We start from the raw sequence: 22,031 nt of genomic DNA, 5'->3' as shown, positions 1-22,031 counted from the left end.
TTATTTGTGTGTTTCCAAAAAAAGCAAATCCAAAACCCACTCAACCATTTCATAAGGTATTGATGTGTTCTAAACAACTGGTCTGGAGAGTCTGGACCCTCTGATCTAATCCATCACCTTCTCCCATTGCAAAATCCATTATATCAAGCCATTTCTACCAGCAGCCAGGCCTGCTCTTAGAACAGCAGTGGAAAGAGGCACCATAGCCACTGCTCAACCAACTGCTGCTGAAAGATTCTTCAATGTTTTGTGGATTCTGACAATATTTTCAAGTATTTATGCTTTATTTCTTAGAAGCTTATTTTTCCTTTTAAACACTGAAGTAGCCCTACACCAAGAAACTGCCTCTACAAATATGGTGACTTGCAGAGGTCCATGGCGAGGTCAACAAACCAAACTACGAAAGTGCCAGTACTCAGATCACAACACATGCAAGACACCCATGGCTGCAACATGGCATCTTCCCTCTTCCATTTCATTCAATTTGCAAGGGATCTCCCAAGAACATAAAAGTGGCTGGTCCCAAAACGACGTGGATAATCTAATAAGGTCCACCACATATGAAACTTTCTCAGACATTTATGATTTTCGGCAGAAATTCCTCAGCTCCGTTTCCCCAGCTATCACTCCATACACAAAAAATGGTATTGTACTCCAGCAGTAGGAGCTGTCCCACACCATTCCTCAGTGCCTAAGAAGGTACCTTAAGTGCCATTTCTGTCTCTCCTATGGAGGTAGGAGTACTGAAAGCTCTCAGGCAGACCAAGGTGATGGTACAGGTAGAGACTTGTACCAGCAAGTCTTCCTTGTCTCCACCAAAGGGCCAACAGGTTGAATTTCCCTCTCCCACAGAATCCTATACCACAATGTAGCAGTTTACACTCCAACTGGGGAACCCTCAATTCAGAAATAAATTTCAGAAAGAGTAACTCCTGCAGGATCAGTAGTACCACGCACAAGTCAGGTACGCAACTGCACATAATTTATAGATCTACGTTCAGATCACTCTTATAACTTTGCAATGGGGATGAAATTGTGAAGTCTTGGAGCTCTCTGGAAACTATTTTAACTGCAGATTCGACAGCTAATACACTTCAAGGTCTCCAGTTCCCCAACTGCAGCTCAGTAAGGGGCCCTGCTGCTGTCAGCTGCTCAGGCTGAGGCCAAAAAACTCCATCAAAATGGTATCTCATAATTTACTAGAAGGAAACACAGTACTGCTATGGTCAGAATAAGAACTTACTTTCTATTCACAACTTTATCAAGGCAATTACTCCTCTTTAAGGTTATCACTCACGATCACCTTAAGCCGAGGCAGATGCAGAGCTGCTGCTGAGATCAGGGCAGCTGTGTGGTCTGCCACTCCTCCTCACCATCTGCACCAGCTTCTGCTTCTGGCTACAAGCAACAGAAAAGATTGCTTCTCTGTGGTGGGATCTTTTGCAACTGCTTAAAGGAAAACAAAAGCTCCAAGAGGCATTCAGACCCAAGACGTGCTCTGGCTTCACCCAAGTAAGAACTCAGCACGAGAAATGTGTGGAGAAACAGACCATCTTCAAATTGATTATTGTTGTACAAGCCGTTACACAAATTACTCATCCTGTCTGGAAGCCATACTTGCTGGAGATGGACACACTACAGACATTTAACCTGTATTTCAAACTAGTAATTCTGTTAATCGTGTCACATCCTCAAGCCATGTGTTTTGACGAATAATTTAGCCACATCAGGACGAACTACCTTCTTCACATGTAAAGCTGGAATGGAAAAAGGTAATGGAAATCTAGCCACACCGTACTTCTATGCAAAATTAAGTAGACAAATTCTCTGGATAAAAAGCATCCTTTTTAACACTCCTGGAAATCTGAGCCTTGGTTTCTAGCCAGTGAACAATATTACCTTCCAGGTAATATAGACAAGAAAACTGTGGCAGAAATACAAGTCTGTGGTGAAAATTCCTGTAACTAGTGTATTGTATTCAAGTGTATTATAACAAAAGCCCAAAACACATAATTTCCAGCAAATTACAAAAATACCAAATACTTGCCTAACAGTCAGCAGCACACATTTCAGTAGGGCTGCTCAATTCTGTTCATTTACTTAAGTGGTAACGCAGTCTAGGCTTTTAGAAGTACAGTTCTTTCCCTGTAAGTACAACGTAAAATCCAATTCTATACGCAAAAAGTCAGACACGCTGCAAAAACCTGCAGCTTTTACTGAGCCAAAGTAGATTCCCATTGTGATTATTTCTGACCTGATTAAAGAAATGCTTGCATATTACTGCTATTTCTATGCGTTATAATAACTGAGAAATTTTACTTGAAGTCAGAAATGCAGTGAGTGACAAAATACTACCAGCCAATTACTGCATTCACTAGTACATGATTAATACCAGCTTTTATAATCGAGTATGATTAAATACACTGAAGAGGAGAGAAAGGTCGGGAAAATTTTTTAAAAAATAATATATAAACTAGAGGCAGGCAAGGATGTAAGACAGAGGAGGTAATAAATAACTAAAAGAAAAGAAATATACACTGTAAATTTCATAAGCACTTAATTATTTTGCTTATCTGCAAGGAAATGAGAAGCTAGAATGCTTGCAAACGTGCTTGCATCTGCAAGAATGTCTGAAGCTAGTGGAAGCATTATCTGTTTTGTCACAGCATTCTAATTAGAAATAACTTGGAGCCATGAACACTTAGACAAACATAATTAGCCAGCTTGAAATGCCAGTAACATGAAAAAATATGGCTTATTTATATTCACAAAAGGTTAAACTGATGTTTTAGTACTGGATAGGTCCTCCATCAGCAGTTCCATAAGCTTCATGAAGACAATCTCAACACCATTAAGTCTTCTGTTATATTTATTTTCAGCCCCGCTCACAGCACATAACATGTCCAAACTGTTCCAGTATTGTCTAATTTTTACTGCCATTATGATCCCACTCTTGATCGTACATTCTGAATGAAAGAAATGCAGCATTTCTGAATGTAAACAAGGTCTATGGGAAAAGGGTTATTCTCTTGTGACTTCCAGGAAGCAAAATTTAAGTCTCAAAATTACTTCTCAAAGTTATATAGCTATGTGTACTTAGTGCATTATGTCCCAAGAACAGCTGCTGTAATGGTCATGGTCTTGACATTCTACTGCTAGATCTTTTCATGTAAGATCAATGCAAAGCTTCACCCTTCCTACTCATCCCTGGACATACGTGGAGGTTCAGCTAATAAGTCTATCTACCAAAGCATGAGTTTAGCCACAGCAACCTAATGGTACAATCTCCTGATCAGTTCAAAAGAGCATTAAGTAGCACTGAGACTACAAGAAACTACATCAACCCACCCACTCACCAAACACTACAAGAGCTGTAGCAAGGGCAGGACAAGAGTTTGTAGCTTCCTGAGTGCTAACTAGAAGGCAGAAAGCAGCCTCTTGTCTGGGCAGTTACAACACAAGATTTGTTGAGGCCCAAGCAGGAAACCTAGTGAATCAGGTGATGGATTTTGCCCAATAGCATCCAAATTTTTTGCACAATAGTATCCAAACCTGTCCTAAAAAACCAAGTTACTAGAATTTGGTACCTACTCTTCACAGGTTTGTCCTGTTTTGAGAGGAACTGACATGTTACTAAGATGCTTATACTACTGTTGGACACCTAAACACAGTTTAAGAGTAATTGCCTGGATTAAGCCAAAAACTATCTGAAAATTAGCAATATGGAGGAGGAGAGTCGAAGTCCGGAGGTCTGAGTTTCTCTCATGGAAAAAACCCCAAACTTCCTCCAAATTCAATTAAATGCTATCCTCTCAAGTTAATTACACAGTTGTGTTTTAGTATCTTTTTCACCTCTCCCATCACAGTGGTAACAGTTGTGAATGCTTTACAGCTGCAGAATAGTACAAGAACTTCATGCTGAAATTCTGTGCAGATGAGCTCTAAAGGTTAAACATCAGGCCAGCCTTTACCGTGGTGAGCCACTGCTGAAATACTGCAAACACTTGATAACCCAGTGCTGTAAAAAGAGAAAAAATAACTTTTGTTGAAGTCAGGAGGGCTGTTTTGCTGAAGAAATTAGTTTTCTTTCTGCAAGAAGGTGCTGGCAATAAAAGAAAAGGCAAATATCAGAAGGTTTAGAATTATCTTTGAAGAGTGGAATCTTGGCAAAATATAGGCCACAGAGCAGGTTCTATTAAAGGATCAGTTCAAATACATATGCTAGCAAAATGCAAAAATGTAGTTTTTTTCTTGCAAAGCTGTTTTCCAGACACAGGCAAAAAAATATTTTAAGTTCAACAGAAGAAGGTAGACCACATTCTGGGAATGATGAAGATGTAAAGCATACAAGGCTATTATTTCTCCCTGCGTGGGAACATTTCTAAGATTACCAAACAAATATTATCCTCCCTTTCATAGCATTTATTGCACAGAGTAAACAAGTCTTCATGTAAATAGGGCTGGTATAAATTGTAGATAGCAAAAAGTGTATTGATACTGCTCTTTTTGTTCAATGGCCTCACAACATTTGATGGTGAAGTTAAACTGATGAAACAATAATGAACTTAAAACTGACAGGCCAAACACTTGCTACACAATACTTGCTAAGAACTAGAGAATATTTAAATTCTTGATAGATATTCTACCTTAAACAGTAATACAGAGCAGAGGTTTCCAAATTGTGGTACGGATAACACTGAGTATGTGAATCATTTGCAATAACACACAGAACAGTAAAACAGAAGGGGAACTGAAACAAACTTCAGCAAGTTTTAACTGTACACAACACACAAAAGATATTTTTAGAGCAGAAACAACTTTGACTTTTGAAATAATTTCATTTCTAATAAACTAAGGTGGGTTATGCAGAATGTCAGTGATAGAATCCAATTCAAAGTAGATACATACCCATATCTGCTTAGTTAAAGGTGAGACATCCCTGCCCTGGTTTGGTTTGTGGGTATTCACGGGACTCAAGCATTCAATGTTGCCTTTGGTATGTTTCGTCAAGCTTTTTAGTTGTTCTGGTTGGAAGAAACCATGCATCTTTCCCACAGTAACTTTCATTTTTAGACTGAAACAGAGCTTATAGTAACTACTTCTGAAGAGCGACAGTTTGCCAAGTTACTAGCTACGGATGCCATCACATTTAAATAGGTTACTCGCTTCAAGATTATGAAGTCCGAGCTTTAAAAGAAAGCACTGAAATATTAACAAAATAAGATTTAACACCAATAATCTCTCCATCTCAGCCTCAGTACACTGTATGTCATGCAAAGTAATGGACTGAATGACAAATTCTACATTCCTTACAAATGTCCTGCCAACTCTGGCTACAGCAGGAAGACTCTGTGTGCCTGAGTCTGCTGTCCTGTCTGGCTGTGATCTTTGTTCTTTTGGCTCTGATCTAATAGTCATTTCCATGCAGGCAGGCCTGCGCATCTGCTGTGAGTCTTAGTAAAATGAGTAAGTCAGCAATTAATGGGATTATCTTTCAACATTTGTCTAAATTTTGCATTAGCACAATAGTACAACATGAAATGCTGGTGCTGTTCCAATAAAAAAAAAAAAAAGCAGCACCATACAGGACATCAAATGTTTTTTTCCCAGACTGAGCCCAAAAAACTATTTCTTTAGAGTTATTTATGGTTTCTACATGTAAAATGCACTCAATACAGTACATTCCTCATGAGAGGAGGCACAATCTAGAATACAGAGATGGAACATGAGGGAAGGGAATGCAAAGCAAGTCAAAAAAGACCCCACACGTTGAAGGTGTTTTAAGTCAAAGGCAATTTGATGGAAATCCGAGTAGTATACACTATGAATGTGAACTAATCATGTAAAATAAAACAGAAAAAGTGATCAGCTTTTTAAAACTCTAGTAAAAATGCAGTTTTGAGCCTTCTGAGAACAAGCTTCCCTGCAGTCACCATCCTTTACACCTTTCCCCTGGACCACTGCTTTCATAATGTCATCTACACTCTAGTAGTGCCTCTGCTCTCTAATTGCCCAGTTTTTGGAGGCTACCAGTGGCAAAAATCAATGCTGAGGCACCTTGGGGATAGCAGAGCCGAGGGGTTACTGATGACTGCAGGGGTGGAATGACAGAGCACCGCTCATGAGACAGGTTGTGGAGGCTGCAAGTCACAGAGATAAAGTGTGACAACCTTACTCCTGGCCACTGCTGCTGGGGTTTCCTACTCCTACCTCTTCCCCCATCATAGAGAGAGCAGGCAGCAAGCCTTCAGGCCTTGCAGCTTCTCCAGAAACCTGCTACTCCTGTTCCCCTTCCACAGGGCATCAGGGCCATTTGAAGGAGCAGGCATAACTACCCAGCTCAGTGGCTGAAGCACATTGGCATCTCCCTTGGCCGGAAACCACTGTTTTAGAATAGGCTACCAATGTGCAGCTTGTGGTTTGAAAGTAGTAGCTTATGACTGAGGTCCTCTGCCAAAAACACTGCATCTCTTACACTGAGGTCCTTATGAGTCACCTACACTCATACACACTGGGACAATGGCTTTGCTGATAATGGTCATTCATCAACTATTTATTGAATAATGGAGGTTTCTTATGTGAACAGAGACAAGCAACAGTCATGCCAGATCTCCAGAAAGATATATGATTGAAGAGAGAGCTCCAAGTACGAGGAGTTTGGTTTAAAGGAACTAAGAACTGCTTTTTCACATACTTAGTTCCTCTATTACAAAACATTCCCTCAAACCCTTGTTTTCACTTTGGTCCTTGAACATGTATTACGAAGCTGAAAATCTAAAGAGAAAATACAAAACAGTGTTCTTTTCCTTGTAGAGACTTGTCATGGCTTGTCTTTGTAAAATAATGTCAGTATCTCTGTCAACAGTTTTGGACAGAATTCTTTCTTTCTTTTTATTAAGCCTATCTACAAGGCTTAAGGATGACCACAGCTCCTGACATTACAAGTCATGTACGATGAGCTTCATGTAGTCAAGAACCACATGGTTACCACAAAAAAAAAAAAAACCAACCCAAAAACAAAAACTGAAAAAGAAAACGCGTACAGTAAGTAGCAGCAGCTTCATCACTCCATGGTAAGGCAGTAGAAATTGATCCTGTAGCCAAAGTCAGCTATCCTTCCGTTACTGTCTCATTTCTACACCATTTCCCTCCTTGTCAGCACAGCCTTTTGCCATTGCCATAACACATGATAGCAACTTTCAGCTCAAGAACTGCTTCACATATGGCAGCATTTCACAAAGTCACAGGAGCCTCCTGACCACGTACGTCAGCCTCTTCCCCTGTTGTGATCATGGGAACATCGGTGAGTCCTGTATCTGAGGGTCATTTCCTCCCCTCCCCACCCCCCGAGCTCTTCACAGCTTCCTACGCGTTTGACGACAAAGGGGTTCAGCAAGGTTTGTGCAGCTTTCTTGAGCTCCTGCTACATTAATAGCAGTTTTGATCACAAACACCAGCAAGAGAAAAGATGCACAGGATGCACCTCCACCGAGTTTTCACCAAGCTATTTTTTCCTTTTAGCTTTCTGTGTTGAGCTGTACAAAGTGAGCCATGTCCCCTCAACTGCTATTTTACTTAACACTGAATTTTTTCCCCACTGAATTTTCGATTGACATCAGCATATTTTGCACAGATAGCAATCATCATTTTCTAAATGCCCTGAGCTCCTATTTAATAAATAAGACACCCTATTTGTATAAGCAAACTCAGCAAACACAGAAGAATCGCTTGTCTGAGCAAGGGTTGTGGCACCGAGCCCTATGTGTTTCTTTTGTTTCATTTGTCAAGTCTTAATATAATTTATTTTCTTCCTGTTATCATATATAAGATAACCACCATGATACCATGCTGGGCAGCAGTGTCTAAAATTTCACATTAAGGAAAGCACCTGCACTGCTGGGGTCATGTGAGGGAAAAAAAATGCAGTTGATTGTATCTCTGACAAATTCCTAGAATGACTCAAGATGGTCTATTAACATATACTTACATTACTATTACATATACTTACAGCAAATACAGTGATAACTCAGGGAATGACAAAAAGTCCTACCCTTCCTAAGTGATAAGCCATCATGAAATAAGTGTGTTTAGATTTTTAGACAATTACTAAAAGGCTTTAAAAAACCAAAAACATTGACAAATTTGATCTAACTAGAAATTTCACCATTTTGCTCAGTATACAAGGCTCCAGAAGACTTCTCTAACAAGTCAGTCACTGAGATTTTAATCTGCTCTGCCCAGTTATCCATGCAGTTATTTTCCTATTCATCTCAACGTAGAGCTATTTTAGAAAATATCCATACGTTTTGAGACATGAAATCAGCTACTTCTGTTGATAAAAGGACTGCTAAGAGAAAGCATTTTTATGAACAGGATGCTAAAAAAAAAAAAAAGAATTCAACAAAACCCAAACCAAAACCCACACACAGACCCAAAGTGTGTGTGTGTGGAAATATCTAATTGCAGAAGCCTGAGACTGTAACCGATCTATTATTTCAGAAGATCTGAGCAGAAGTTGTATAAATATACACACTGACAGCATTCAAGTAACTTAAAGATATAAATAACATAATAATCATCTCCAAAACGCACAAGAGCCAAAGATCCGAACAGAAGTCAGTTATTCAATACAAGCCAATAAAATAGATGGATACTGCTTCCCACATCCAACTGCTGAGGCAGCCCGTGTGTCCAGCCAGCATCTGACAACCTGAAGCCCATCCAGCGGCCAGCTGTCACGGACACCAGTTATTCCACCCACTCCCCTCCCTCCTCCTGGCTGCCTGCTCCCACCGCTTTGTGTGCATCAGTGCTGGCAGGCATTTACCTCCAGGATGCAGGCCGGGAAAGTTAAGCCATCAGAAACGTAACCTTGCCAAAAAAAAAAAAAAGCTGCCAGCTTCACGCATTCTTTCACCTTAGATGCACCGGAGATTGGGCAAAGACACAACTTCAGTGATCACAGAATCACAGAATCTTCTAGGTTGGAAGGGACCTTAAAGATCATCTTGTCCAACCGTCAACCTAACTTTGACAAAAATAGACACCCACACAACAAACAAGAAGCATCACCATCACTAAACCATACCTCCCAGCACTACATCAACCTGTCTTTTGAACACCTCCAGGGATGGTGCCTCCACCACCTCCCTGGGCAGCCCATTCCAATGGCTGATAACCCTTTACAGTGAAAAAATTTTTCCTAATATCCAGCCTGAACCTACCCTGGTGCAACTTGAGGCCATTTCCTCTCGTCCTGTTGCCTGTGACTTGAGAAAAGAGACCGTCCCCCAACTCTGGGGGTGATGGGGAAAGGAAGACCCAACTCCCTTTCCAGAAACAAGTAGCCAATGGATAATATTAATTCTGTTGAATCACATCTCAACAGGGTTGGAGCAAATAGTAAAGGGGGGAAGAGTAACAAAAAAACCCCTATTCTCTAAAAATGCGTGGCTTGAGAATTAAAGTAATACGTCCTAATTAAGGAACAGGCTGCAGGGTATTAACGGTACAATAGCGTCCCAACAGGCTACCAGACACTATTCCATGTCATTTGAAAGATTATAAGGAAATATAAAGTTATGAACTTGATAATGAACAAAGGGTGGGTGGAGGGGAACACCCGGTTGCTCGTCCCTTCCAGCAGCAGGAGCGGTGCAGCTGTGCGGCGCTCCGGCTGCTCGGTGGCAAATGCCTTTCTTCCCCCAAGGCAGGGGCAGGCAGCCCACTGCCAGGCTCCCCAGGCACTTCAGTCTCCCTGCCAAGTAATTAACCACCATCATCTACGAAACGCAGAAAAACAAGCAGCTTCCTGGGAATGCTCACTGCACCAAAACAGAAATATAAAGAACCCAAAGCTGGACAATTCACAAGAATTCAAGTGCTTCCTGCTTTTGACCTGGTTGGAAAAAGGAGAAAAGAAAAAAAAGGAAGAATAGCCACAAAAAGCCTGATTTAAGTACATTTAGGGCCTTCCTGTGAAATCATTCAAGATAGACCTTCCTTGTCCAGGCTCTTTAAAGCCTACCATAATTATGCCACCTTTTACGTCGTCTCTTGTCCATGTGGAACAAGAGGAAGAGATCACCATTTCACACTAACTCATCAGTTCATAAACATCCTTACGGAAGGAAGTCAAATGCAAGTTGCCTGGAATCCAAATGGGGAAAAAGATCATTCAGCTTTAAATTGCCAGAGATGACCACTGTTCGCGCTGTCCACAGAATTCACCCAACATTAACAGACCTGCACATCAGTACAGTTGGCTCTTGAACATTAGCCAGACTGAAACAGCCTCACATTTCATGCTATGAACTGGCCAAGAGACACAAATTCAGAACAATTCTATTTTTTAGTCCTCTCTCCTCTGTTTTCCAGACCCCCATTTAAAACATACTTTTTTAAAAGAGAAAAAAAAAAAAAAAGATCATAACTGTATGACAACTTTAAAATGTAATTTCATAAAACTAAGTTGGAGAATTAAAATATTTTGATGATGCGGACTTGGATGAGTATTTACCATACTGTTCCAAAAACTTTTATAGTTTGTTTGGGTTTTTTTTTTTAATAGAGAAGTAATTTCGTAATAGCTCAAGTTTGGTCCAACACATCTGAAGGATGTGCATCCTTTCACTCTGCAATAACATTTTGAAAATGAAAACGTTTGAAGGCCCCAAAAAAGGCTGCTCAAACCCAAACTGCAGGTACCCTAGACAGAGCGAGACAGCCCCCCTCCAAGAACAGAAAGTTTTATCCCCTCCATCCCTCCACATCCCCCTAGCTCCCACTGCTCACTTCTTACCAGCTCTGAGACTCCTTGGGTTTCTCTCTAACCCCTGCAGCCCGCAGGCAAGCGGACACTGGTTTTATCCCAGGAGTTTGGTGCCGTGTGAGTGAGCTGAATTGGCTCGTGGATGAAATCAAAAGTCTGGGAAAGTCCCCGGGAGGGACTGGGCAGCTTTTTGGCAGCAGCTGCCCACTGGATCATTTGGCCGTTCACAGAACTGCAGCCCAACAAAATGCTGCTGACTCCTATGCAATATTTACCGTTTTCCTTAGAGCCTCAGTTTTTGGCATCAGAAGAAAGAGTATAAAAATATTCATTTAAAAAAAGCTGATGGCTTGCATGTTGGGGAAGAAAGTTTTCCAAAACAAAGAGTAAGTAAAACGTATGAAATTACTCTTATAACATTTGTTTAAGGCTAAACATTTAATTTATTTTATAATACAAGGTTTGGTGATACCCCAATCCCTCTTGACCTTACATGACCTAACCTAGTTGTTGCCCCTGGTGTTAAATATTTTACGGCAATCTAAAGGAAAAATTGTGTTTCCTAACTACCTACCCTTCTCAAGGTCAAGCGGTAAGGAACACTCAGGCACTATATTTCCAAACCCTTAACATTAAAGGAATTTAATTCTTTTGTTTTAGAATTTTTATAAACCCTGGGGGGCAGGAGGGGTATGGGAGCAGAGAGAGAGGAAGAGCAGCATTCAGTAAACATTTTGAATTTTTAGTAAAAATGTCAACAAATTCATTGGGTTTACAAGCATTGACGTAAGCCATTAGAGTGCCTCTCTCTTTTTATATAGCACCTACCACATAAAAGACTAACATAAGGCTTGGGTGCTGTAGTCACAAAGCCAAATGTAGCAACGGTACTAATGAAAAACACTTAATTCTCTCTTGACTTCTGGGTCACAATATCATTGTGCCTTTCAAAATGACATGGCTTGAAATCAGTTTTTCAGCGAAGTCCTCACCCTGTAGTGAATATACTACTAAAACCAAAAAGATATATAATTCTATAAAGTTCCAGTCTTCAGAAACATCAAAGCTTCAGAAAAGGTAAATAGAGCGATGAATAAACTCCATGTGAAATCATACCCTCCTATAGGCACTGTCCCTTCAGCTGGGCTGTTCCCCTCTCGCCCAGTCCCAGCAGTCAGAACTGGAAGGACTTCTTTCCGTTTCAGATCAGAGGTGCTTCAGAAAGTGGCTGAGAAAGCAGTCACTCACGGCTTCTCTCAGATACCATTCAGGACCGTCAAGGGATATTTGTCCACTCCATTTCAAACCCACACAGACTGGAACTACTTGCTGTCACCTTTTCTATGCGTACCATCTGCATCCTTAGGTCTCCTGACATCGTTCCGAGATGGTGACATTAGGAGGTATCTATATGCTATTGCAGAGGCTGCTAGAAGCTCACCCCTTCTTGCCCTTCAAGCCAGGTATTTACAACACAGTCCACTCCTGCATGAACTGCTTTTATGTAACTTCTAACTCACATCTGGGTAAATACACTGCCTGGATAGTACCGTGATAGTATGGCAGTATAACCTACGTCACCTTAAAGCACATACAAATATATTTGTACTCCACATATTTGATCTCTCTAAAAAAAACTAAAAAAAAATATAAAGATAACAGCGTCACCAATGTATTTGACAGACTGCCTCTGTTAGTATGTAAGCACACTGGAGGCCTATGCAAACAGAAATAATCCAAAGTAAGCCAAAGGGCAAGAGGGAAGATGAGTTATAATATCAAAAATAGGAGTTGTGACACCACATTGAGCTTCCTGAAAAACCATGTGGGTTTTATGCTACATTTACAAGAAAAGAATATGCATTACAGACCCTATAAAACAGCTCTTAAGAGCTACATCTGTGGAAAAAAAAAAGAAGAATAATTCCTACATCCGCATGAGGATTCTTCTGAGGATGTAGAAATATGATATGTAAATAGTGGGAGGAAAGATGCCATTCCCATTCTGTTGATGATCAAAATCTAAAGGGAGAAGGACTATTTCCAATTTGATCATAAAATAGATAAGGAGCCAACAGAAAGATTTTTAAAGAAGCATTCTTTGTGCCAAAGAAAAATAAGATGCCCACAAGTACTGAAATCAGGAGAGCTGAGGTAGAAGTATTTGCATGCGTCTACTCCAACCTTCTCTAGAATCTCTCAGATTCACTCAGCCAGTGAATCCCTTCCCTCTGTTTAGTCTCAGAGGACCAGCATTCTGAACCCAAACCTTCTGCAGACCTGCTTCATCTATCCTTCCGTGGAAAGCTTAATTCAGAATATTTACTGTTAGGGTTGGTTGAAGACTTTTAACTTACCCTAAGCTGAACTTTTCTCAGAATTGAAAAATGCACTCTAATTTTTAAGAATGCCATTGAAAATACTGCTTTAAGTTACAAGCATATTTGAAATGGAAAAAAATCCAAACCTTTTACTGTATGACACAATAAAAGAAAACATTATTTTAATGTTCAGAATTGGCTTCCAGAATTAATGTAGAGTAAGCATTAGTTAAACAAATTATTGGGGCATTATACGTGAAAAGCTGAGCGTAAGTCAAAAGTGTACACCTACTTCCTAAAACAATGAGAGATAAAATTCTTAAAGCCAGAAGTGTCCTATAGAAACCTTGCAGCTACGAACAGGGCTCGATGGCAAATGAGCCAGGAACAGACAACACTTATAAATAAAACTCATTTGCTTTTAAGAAAGTCTCGAGCTGGTGAAAGCAGCAGCAAAATGAGCCAAAAATAGCCGAGTTCTCAGAGTGGCAGATGTATCGGGCAAGCGGTTCAAGAGATTGCAAGCTCATTTACTGAGAACAGGAGGAAAAAGCCACCAGAGCATTCCAGCTGTATTGCATCACAAGGCAGCTGGAGATTCACTGGTTTGTTTGCCTCAGAAAAGTTTAACTCTTAGTGCCACTGGATACAAACATGCCCCAAGTCTTGAAAAGCTGAAAGTTTAACAGAAGCATCACCTTCGGTCTTACCTGGTTCAGAAGACATTGTTTATAAATATAATCCAGTACCACCACAGGAGGAATTGATTTCACAGCGGTAATAACCCTATGACAGGCTCACATACATCCTATTTACAAGAACTATAAGCTGCCGGAAAGGACTTCTCACCAGATGTTCAGTATATGCTGGCAGTTTACATGCTGGGGCTTTCAATTACACTATGCTCCTCCTCTTTGAAGGCAAGCCTGTTTTGAGAGGAAAAACGTAAGCATGCAAACCAGCCTGCTCAGAGAAGAGAGCAAAGGCTGTTCACTATTAAAGAGGAAAAACAAAGAAATCAGCTTATGTAACCTACAAACTGCTGCAAAAAGCAGGAGGAGGAGGAGGAGGAGGAGGGACTACTCTAAATTGTTTTCCCTGATGCCTCAGCTAGCTACTACGGAAGTTTTGTCACTATTAATTGCATTGCTCTTTGTAATTAAAGCAGTATCAAGGTTAAAGGACAAGTTAGTAGTACGTGTCTCTGGTTGGTACTTTGTTCTCCCTTTATACTGCATGATGCTCATTTCTAATAATCTTTCTCATTGCATAATCTGTATTTAAATTTATGCCCAGAATGAAGTAAAAACAACACGCAGGATACCAGAGCAGTGACCAAAAATGTCCAATTAAAAAATTGTTATGAAAACATCAGCTTATTTGGCACAGAATGAAAGTCACTAAAGTAATTTCAAATCAATCGGCATAAACTAGATGTTGTGCCCCAGGGTAGAATACAAAGATAGTAGAGTGAATTCTGAACTGTAAAAATGCACATTTTTAAAAAGCAAAAGGATTAACTGAAAAGAGAAGTTCCTGCAAGTAACTTTCTTTTATTGTTCACAGCTCTCACACCATGTGACCCCCAGCTGGCACACTTTCATCCCAGCAGGAGAAAGAAACGGGGATTTAAAATCCAGCCCCGTCAGTTTGGATAACGTGAACCAGAATATACCAGCCAGCTTGTCATTCACTGCAGCTGAGGTCATCTCCAACCACTGTGTTGGTCCAAACCACAGCTCCCTGCAGCCTCTTCCACGACTGGCCACGCACAGCCCTCACATTCAAGGCTAGGTCTCACCAGGGCTGCTCTGAAGGACAAGCACCCAGGGTTACAGGGTAGACACTTGCAAAACAATCTATTGTTATGAATATCTGTTTGTCACTGAGGAGACAGCTCATTATTTCCCTTCTATTACAGATGTTGAACAGAGGAGGTTTTGCCAAAAAAACCCCAAAACAACAGTAAAAACAACTATTTGCCTCTAGTTGTTGTTTTTTTTTTTTTTTTCCCAAAACTTTGGTGTATTTTTCTCTTGAGATAAGCAGATGCAAGTTCCACACACACAGATTTGAAATGTAAATGGAACCTATTTTTAGCACTTTGACCAAGATTTGCATGTGTTGGTTTTGTTTTGAAATTTATTTTTAAACTGGTGGGCTAGGAAGTTGCAATTCCCTGTGGTTGATTCTCCTAGCAAGTAATCCCAGGCTCCTTAAAAACATATACAAATTTTATTCACCCAGACCAGCTACGCACCATTAAAACAAAAAGTAACAGTAATCAAGTTTCATAACCAGACTAAAAGAAATCCAATACATAGGTTACATTTCTATTTTGAAGTTCACCTCCCTGAGTTCAAAGCTTGCCCCCTTGCTTGGGCTTCCACATGAAATACATCCTACAACAGAAAGCCTTCTCTCTCCAGAAAAGCCTTTGCAGAGAAGATAATTTTTCTGCTCAGTTTCTCATATTTGAAACAAACCACCTTCCCTACCAGCCTGGTGTTGTCCACCTGCCAGTAAGGCTTTGTCAGCCTTCCTTCAGCCTCCTGTACTCTTCCTAACCCAGAACAAACACTGATAATGCCTGTCATACAAGTACGTGACGGATTTTAAATTCTGGTGAGATCAGCAATAAAGTTTTCAATTTTCACACAAGCAACACAGCAGGGTGGAAAACTCTAAGAAATAAGGCTACAAAAATAATATAAGAAGCAATTGGTTCAGACAGCAGCTACTTAAATGCAAGTTACTGACCATCGTAAGCAAAGAAATGGGGTCACACAAGGAAAAGTAGGGGCCAGTTGGGAAATCAAGTCTCCCTTTTTGGGGAAAAGTATATCATAACTGTAATGTGACGCCTGTGGGAGGGATGACATCTGAGCTACCAGACTCTGCTCTCCATCAGTCCCTGCCCCAGGGGACAAGGCAGAGAACAGGCGAGAGGTCAGATCTCCAACCAGACCCTGAAAGGTCCACCTTGGGCCACACAGGCAACCCCCCGGCTCATAACAGCCCAGGGAGAGTAACCACTGCTACCGCTCAAGGAGAGAGAAGAAATCTTCAAAACTTTAAGGAAACTGTGGATTTTATTTTATTCCACATCCAGAAGGAGCAACATTAAAACAAGTACAAAGATGTCTTCAAAGCCCAACTTCAAAACACATGCTTACCTCCTCCTTCTTTAAGAAAAGGTAAAAGATTAATTGTTTTATCTCTATTTGATTAGCTAGCAGACAAGGGGATTTGGAAGAGATTAGAAGTGATAAAATGGGGACATCCCATTAAGCTATTCCCCTGATTTCACGGGAGCTTTGCCCCTAACTTTGCTTACTCTAAAAGCAGAAATGCACAAAGTACAAAGTGCACAATAAAGCTGTATTGGCAAGTATTAGTTGAAAACTCAACAAAAGGTACAGCTATGTCTTACCTGTCACCAGAACATGCCTAGGAACTTTAAAGAGTTAACTAAAAAATAAAGTTAGCTCGATTAAATTTATCTAAAAAGCACACGAAGAGGCATGGAGAAAAACTAGTTAAATAAAACATCCTCATTAGTGGGTAATTAAAAATCATACTACTAAGACAAGTAGTTGCTGTCATTTAGTACGACTAAGATAGCTATTCAAACTAAAACTAGCATGTTCTTAGTCCAGAGACTTGCACAGCAGACTAGTTAAACTGTATGAAAATAAGTTATTTCAAACCAAAATTATTGGCTTGTCATATGATTTCATCACTCCAGTAGTTAAAACTTTTTACAAGCGTCTTGCAATAAGTATGAGGCACTTACTTTGTTCTCCACTGCTACTTTGTTCTCCACTGCTGCCCACTTTTCAAACTAAACATCACAAGCTTCCTCTCGGTACTTTCCCTGTTTTGCAGATAAGGGGACTCAAATTATGTACCTGACTCATTTGAATATTCTTAATGTGATGAAGCTGGAGTTGAGAAGGAATTCACATGAGTACGACACTTGTTAGGAAACCTGGACTTAGCTGAACTGAGTATTACAGAGCTACACGGGCAGCATGCCACACTGACACACACCCCCAAAACCAAATTAGCTCATGTGACAGTGAATCACAGCCCAGCAATCAGTAGGGCTGTCTTCAGTGGGTTCCTCATTACTGCAGAATCACATCAGGCACAGTGTGTTTGAAGAGGTTTGCTGAGGATGCTGCCCCAGGACATGACACAAAGTTTCTGCGAGGCATTGATGGAGAGAAAATGATTTTTGCCCCATCCAAAAGACCAGTAACCCATGTGCTGCCCTAGCACGGAATGCAGCATGAGCACTTCTAAATTTCAATATATCAGTGTTCTGCACTGAAAGAAACCCCCAACTTTTTTTCCCTGAGAGATCTTTAGGCATCTCAGTGAGTCCAAGAGAGACATAAAACCACAACAACTAAAAAGGCACCTTTCACAGGGCTCCCATAAAGTAGGTGTGGTTGACTCACAGTTACCTACTCCTCTCCCTTCTCTTGTACACCCCAGTACTTCAAAAGCACAGCAGTTTGGTCCTGGGCAAAAATGAAAGCATGTTTTTTCCTTCTCTCAAGACAATTTCTGAGGTGCTGCTAGAAGTCTCTCTCAAAAGCCCAGCAGTCTGAAAAGGGGTTCAGCTTGGCTCCCAGCTATTCTTAGGGCAATGGGATTAGCTACTGAGACACCACATACCCTTGTCCCAAACTGACCTCCACTTCTCTCAGACCTTCCATATCCTGCCCTCCCCATGATTCTTGGGATAGTCTAAAATCAGTAACAAGTGATAGTCTTGGGATAGTCTAAAATCAGTAACAAGTGATTTTATGAGGGTGGCCGGATATAAACCATACCTTAAAAAAAACCAAATAAACAAGCAAACCAATCCAAAGCACACAACTTGCCTACTACTATTCACCACAGTTTTGAAAACGTACTTCTATAACAAAGCAAAAAAAAAAAAAAAAAGTCTGAAAATTACTTGGGGTGCAGGCACACAAAACAAAGGACACCTTTGGAAATGCAGTTATGCAGAAATACACTGGCCTAGGTCAAAATCTGGGAGAAAGATGCAATGGTCCAGGCACACTAAAGGAGGTGACCATCTGTCCCTCCTACCTACACCTTCTTGCTGTACTGAAGCAATGATTATTCTCTACTTTGTTCCTGAGCACTATGCAAGAGCTCAAGCAAGGCCTACCACTGGTGCTTTGTGGTTTCTTTTGATTGTGACAGGGTACACAATGGGGGCTTCCTGCCGCTAATCACCACTGGTGGATAGTAAAACTGCAGAGTCTAAATGTGGCACCAAAGTAAACAGCTGAAAAAGTCAAGCAGCCAACTACAAAGAGCTACAAATAAGAGAAACCACCACATGGATGTTCAGGAGTCTCCCTTCTCTGCCAAGGAAGAGGAGATGAAGCCCACAAGGATGTGGTTAACATTAGATTTGCATTTCAGTTTAATATTTCTGCTACAAAGATGAACATATCCCTCTCCCATCATTCTTCCTTGCGTCTCTATCATGTTCCTCCCGTACAAAAATGTCCAGCCCATGACAAGCCAATGTAACCCAGCAGGTAAAGCAAACTTTTGTTTGAGGTGATCAAGCTGAATCAGTGTTTTGTACAGTGTGACAAGCTCCAGGAGGCACATGGTGATCACAGTGGAGCATAGCTGAGTACAGAGGGATGGGCCATGATGGCCCTTCCCAATACCAGGTTGTCGCATTAACTCAGCTCTGACATCTCATCCAGAGACAGCAACATGGGTCAGCCCAAGGACTGCAGAGGCTAATGATGACTGTGAAGCATTCAAGGACCCTTCAATGGGTACACGAAGGATGATATTAATGCGTGGTTGCTCGATATCCTCAAGGGAGACAAGGCAAGAAAGTCCATGTGCAGCCCAAAAGCTCCCTTCTCCAAGCCATAGGAACATCCTGCTCTTCCTCTCCTTGCCTGGCACTGCAGCAAGCCAGTTCAGCTCACTAATCTACCAGAAACATAGTAATTTTCTTTTGGATTGTTTCATTATCTTAGCAGGTTGAGGTAGCCAATGGGATCAGATGAAAATACGTATCAACAGAAGGAGAAAGTGGGAGAGGAGAACAAAACCCATCCAGGAAGCAGACCTAGTTATTTGTTGTTCTGTTAAGCCACATCCTTCAAGCTTTGCCACACAGGTATACAAGGAAAGAAGAAACAGCTGTGTGACAACTCAAAATTTGTAGGTATACAATGAATAAAAAGATGGAGCAAAAGTTCTAGATTAAGCAAATGACCTACAGAAACAAAAGACCACCAAATGAAAAGGACGAAGGAAGAAAAGTCCAGACAGAAGTGGGCTGTACAGAGACGGGGTTTAGGAATGGGTATTCAGGACTAATGCAACAAGGAAAACTTAGAACAGCACCTTAAAAAGATGGGCAAGTAGCCCCCAACAAGGTGGGAAACGCTATGGGAGACCCTGGATCTGCAGCCCAAACAGAAACAAGTTTGTTGTAAGGACACTTTCCCCCAAAAACTCTTTCACCACTCCCTCCCCTCGCTCTCCTGGTTCACATGCAAGGATTTGGGTTTAAGACACACAATCTCAAGGCAGGTGTGATGAACACCCACCATGCCAATTATTAGAAAGTAAACAGTATTTTTCCACCTTCTAAAATTTTTTTTTCCAGCTCAGCTGTATCAATATGCCCCAAAGGGAAAGCCTGTGGCTGTACGAAAGCCCAAAGGACACACAATAAGAGTTCTTAGGGGAAAAGCCTGCCTTTTTTGTCCTACAGTTTGTACAGTATTTGTCTTTGTAGCATCCTGGCACCGGCAATTTAGTCCAAGCATAAAAATAATACAAGCAACTACAAAACTCTCCAAACAAGAAATTAAATCGTTTTAGTTCTACAAAATCAAAGAACTATAGTAAAAACCATCAAACACCACATCACCGGCACCTGTTCCATTAGCATTTACACAAGGAGTGGTTTTGCTATGGCAACTGAATGTTTTACACTAACGATATAAAGCTGTTTTTCTGTAGCTTGAAGTATTGCACAGAATTGCCTGGGTTGGAAGGGACCTTTAATATTATCTAGTCCAAGATCCATCTATTTCCTATACTTAAAAAAATTTTTAAAATCCAGGAATCTGTGGTTCATTTTTCAACTAATCTTCTCTAGCAAAGAAAGGTCAGTAATTGTTAAAGGATTTTTGGGTTTAGATGTGGGAAGTGGTCAAAGGTTTTGCCTTTATCAACTGGGTTTCATTTGCCAATTCTCCTGCTTAAAATAAAATGGCCTAACAACAGTTCACTATTCCTTATACCTACTTTACATATAGATAGATATATTTTGCAAAATTAAGAGAAGCTTCATGTTATGATTTAGGGAAATGAAATTACTACTTATAGTGTTATCTATTCTATTACACTAATACACAGTTAGCAAATAAATTCAAAGACGAGACCCTCTGGCGCTGTAGCTCTGCCTTTTCTCGTATCATCTTCATGGCTTACTGCTTCCCATGCCTTCCCCCTTGAGAAGGCTGCTTCTTTAGGCCTCCTGCCTCCACCACAGCTGCTGCCTCTTCCCCAGTGACAGTATTATCTCCGATGGTGATGTTCCCTCTTGTCCCTGCACTCTCCTGTCAGCCAGGACATACAGCTAGACCAGCAGAGCCAGGTAATGCCAAGTCAGGAGCGCAGCTCTCGTGCCCCTCCAGTTGGGAACTATGTCATAGCTGTTGCAACAGAAACCCATACCCTCCTTTAAGGAAGGGTGGAAAAAAGGGAAGAGGAAGAAGCTTGTGACCTACCCTAAGAGTGTTGTGCCACCCGTCTTTATTCACCCTCATAGATTAAGCATAATGCTCTTTTAACATCTTTGCAAAACAGCTTAAGAGCACAGAGTCCCATTTTCCAGTTAGTTTAGCTTCTGGTCACACGCACACAAAATACACACACATTCTCCAGAAACCCAAAAACCACAACCCAAGCCAGGATGACCACCACACAGGATTTCCCTAAGATTTGGCAGTACAGTGAAAGGCTGAATCCACAACTTTAAAATTACCCTTGCTATATTAGAAATCCAAACAGTACAAAGACTCAAAAGTGAAACAGGTCTGAGCGCAGTGACAGCGATTTTGCTTCCATATAGAAAACAAGTTTGGACAGTGACAGATATACTAAAATTAAAGTACACATTATTCTTGGTTTGACTTAATAAAAAAATAGCATTTTTTATTCACAATAAACAGGAGAATGCAAGACACCAGTACATTTCTGGAGCAGATAAAAGCATAACAATCGTGGTCAGGAAAATAAAATTTTAAAAATCATTCAATCAAGTAGTCTGTATCTGAAAAGCAGCAGTAGCAAACGTTTAGGTACCCTTCAGCTGAAGGCAGCAAACACACAACGATCTTTCCCTCAATCCCCATGGCTTCCAGCATCAGCTGTTTAGGGATCACGCGCAGCAGCAGATGCATTTGCACAACAGTATTTTAGCAGCTGCTGGAAGACGTACACACCATAACTTTGTTTAGCCTCTTTCTGAATCCCATTCATATTTCTTGCACAGTGTATGTACCAGTATAGGCATTTTCAAACTATTCTATCTGAACTGACTACATAACTTCTGGAGAGGAGACACTTGATGGCACAACACGTTTGCCCTTCCCTTTCCACCTTTTCTCTGTCCTCCACATTACAGAAAGCACCAGATTAACTTTCTCCAGAACACATCAGTTCCTAAAAATCATAGAACCATAGAATGGCTTGGGTGTGAAGGGACCTTTGAAGATCATGCAGTCCAGCCTCCCCAACATGGGCAGCGGCACCTTTCAGTAGGCCAGGTCTCAGGACAAAAAAATTCTACTATCTGCTCGTGACTATTTCCTTCTACCTCATTTTGTCTATAAACAAAAGTGTCTATAAACATCTTTAGTCTC

General features: G+C 40.8%; 1 protein-coding gene across 1 annotated transcript in view; it reads right to left on the bottom strand.

Moving 5' to 3' along the window:
- The window catches only part of FGD4 (FYVE, RhoGEF and PH domain containing 4), a 59,466-nt gene extending 45,542 nt beyond the window's left edge, over positions 1–13,924 (bottom strand). The window contains exon 1 of the mRNA XM_014937359.1: positions 13,803–13,924. Within this exon, the coding sequence (XP_014792845.1) occupies positions 13,803–13,818 (16 nt within the window). The 5' untranslated portion in view covers positions 13,819–13,924. The remainder of the gene's footprint in view (positions 1–13,802) is intronic.
- Between the last annotated feature and the right edge of the window lie 8,107 nt (positions 13,925–22,031).

The sequence above is a fragment of the Calidris pugnax genome, unplaced genomic scaffold (assembly GCF_001431845.1).
Source record: "Calidris pugnax isolate Ruff unplaced genomic scaffold, ASM143184v1 scaffold1, whole genome shotgun sequence".
Classification (NCBI taxonomy): domain Eukaryota; kingdom Metazoa; phylum Chordata; class Aves; order Charadriiformes; family Scolopacidae; genus Calidris; species Calidris pugnax.
Note: the sequence above shows the minus strand (reverse complement) of the source record. Positions and strands in the feature narration are given on the sequence as shown.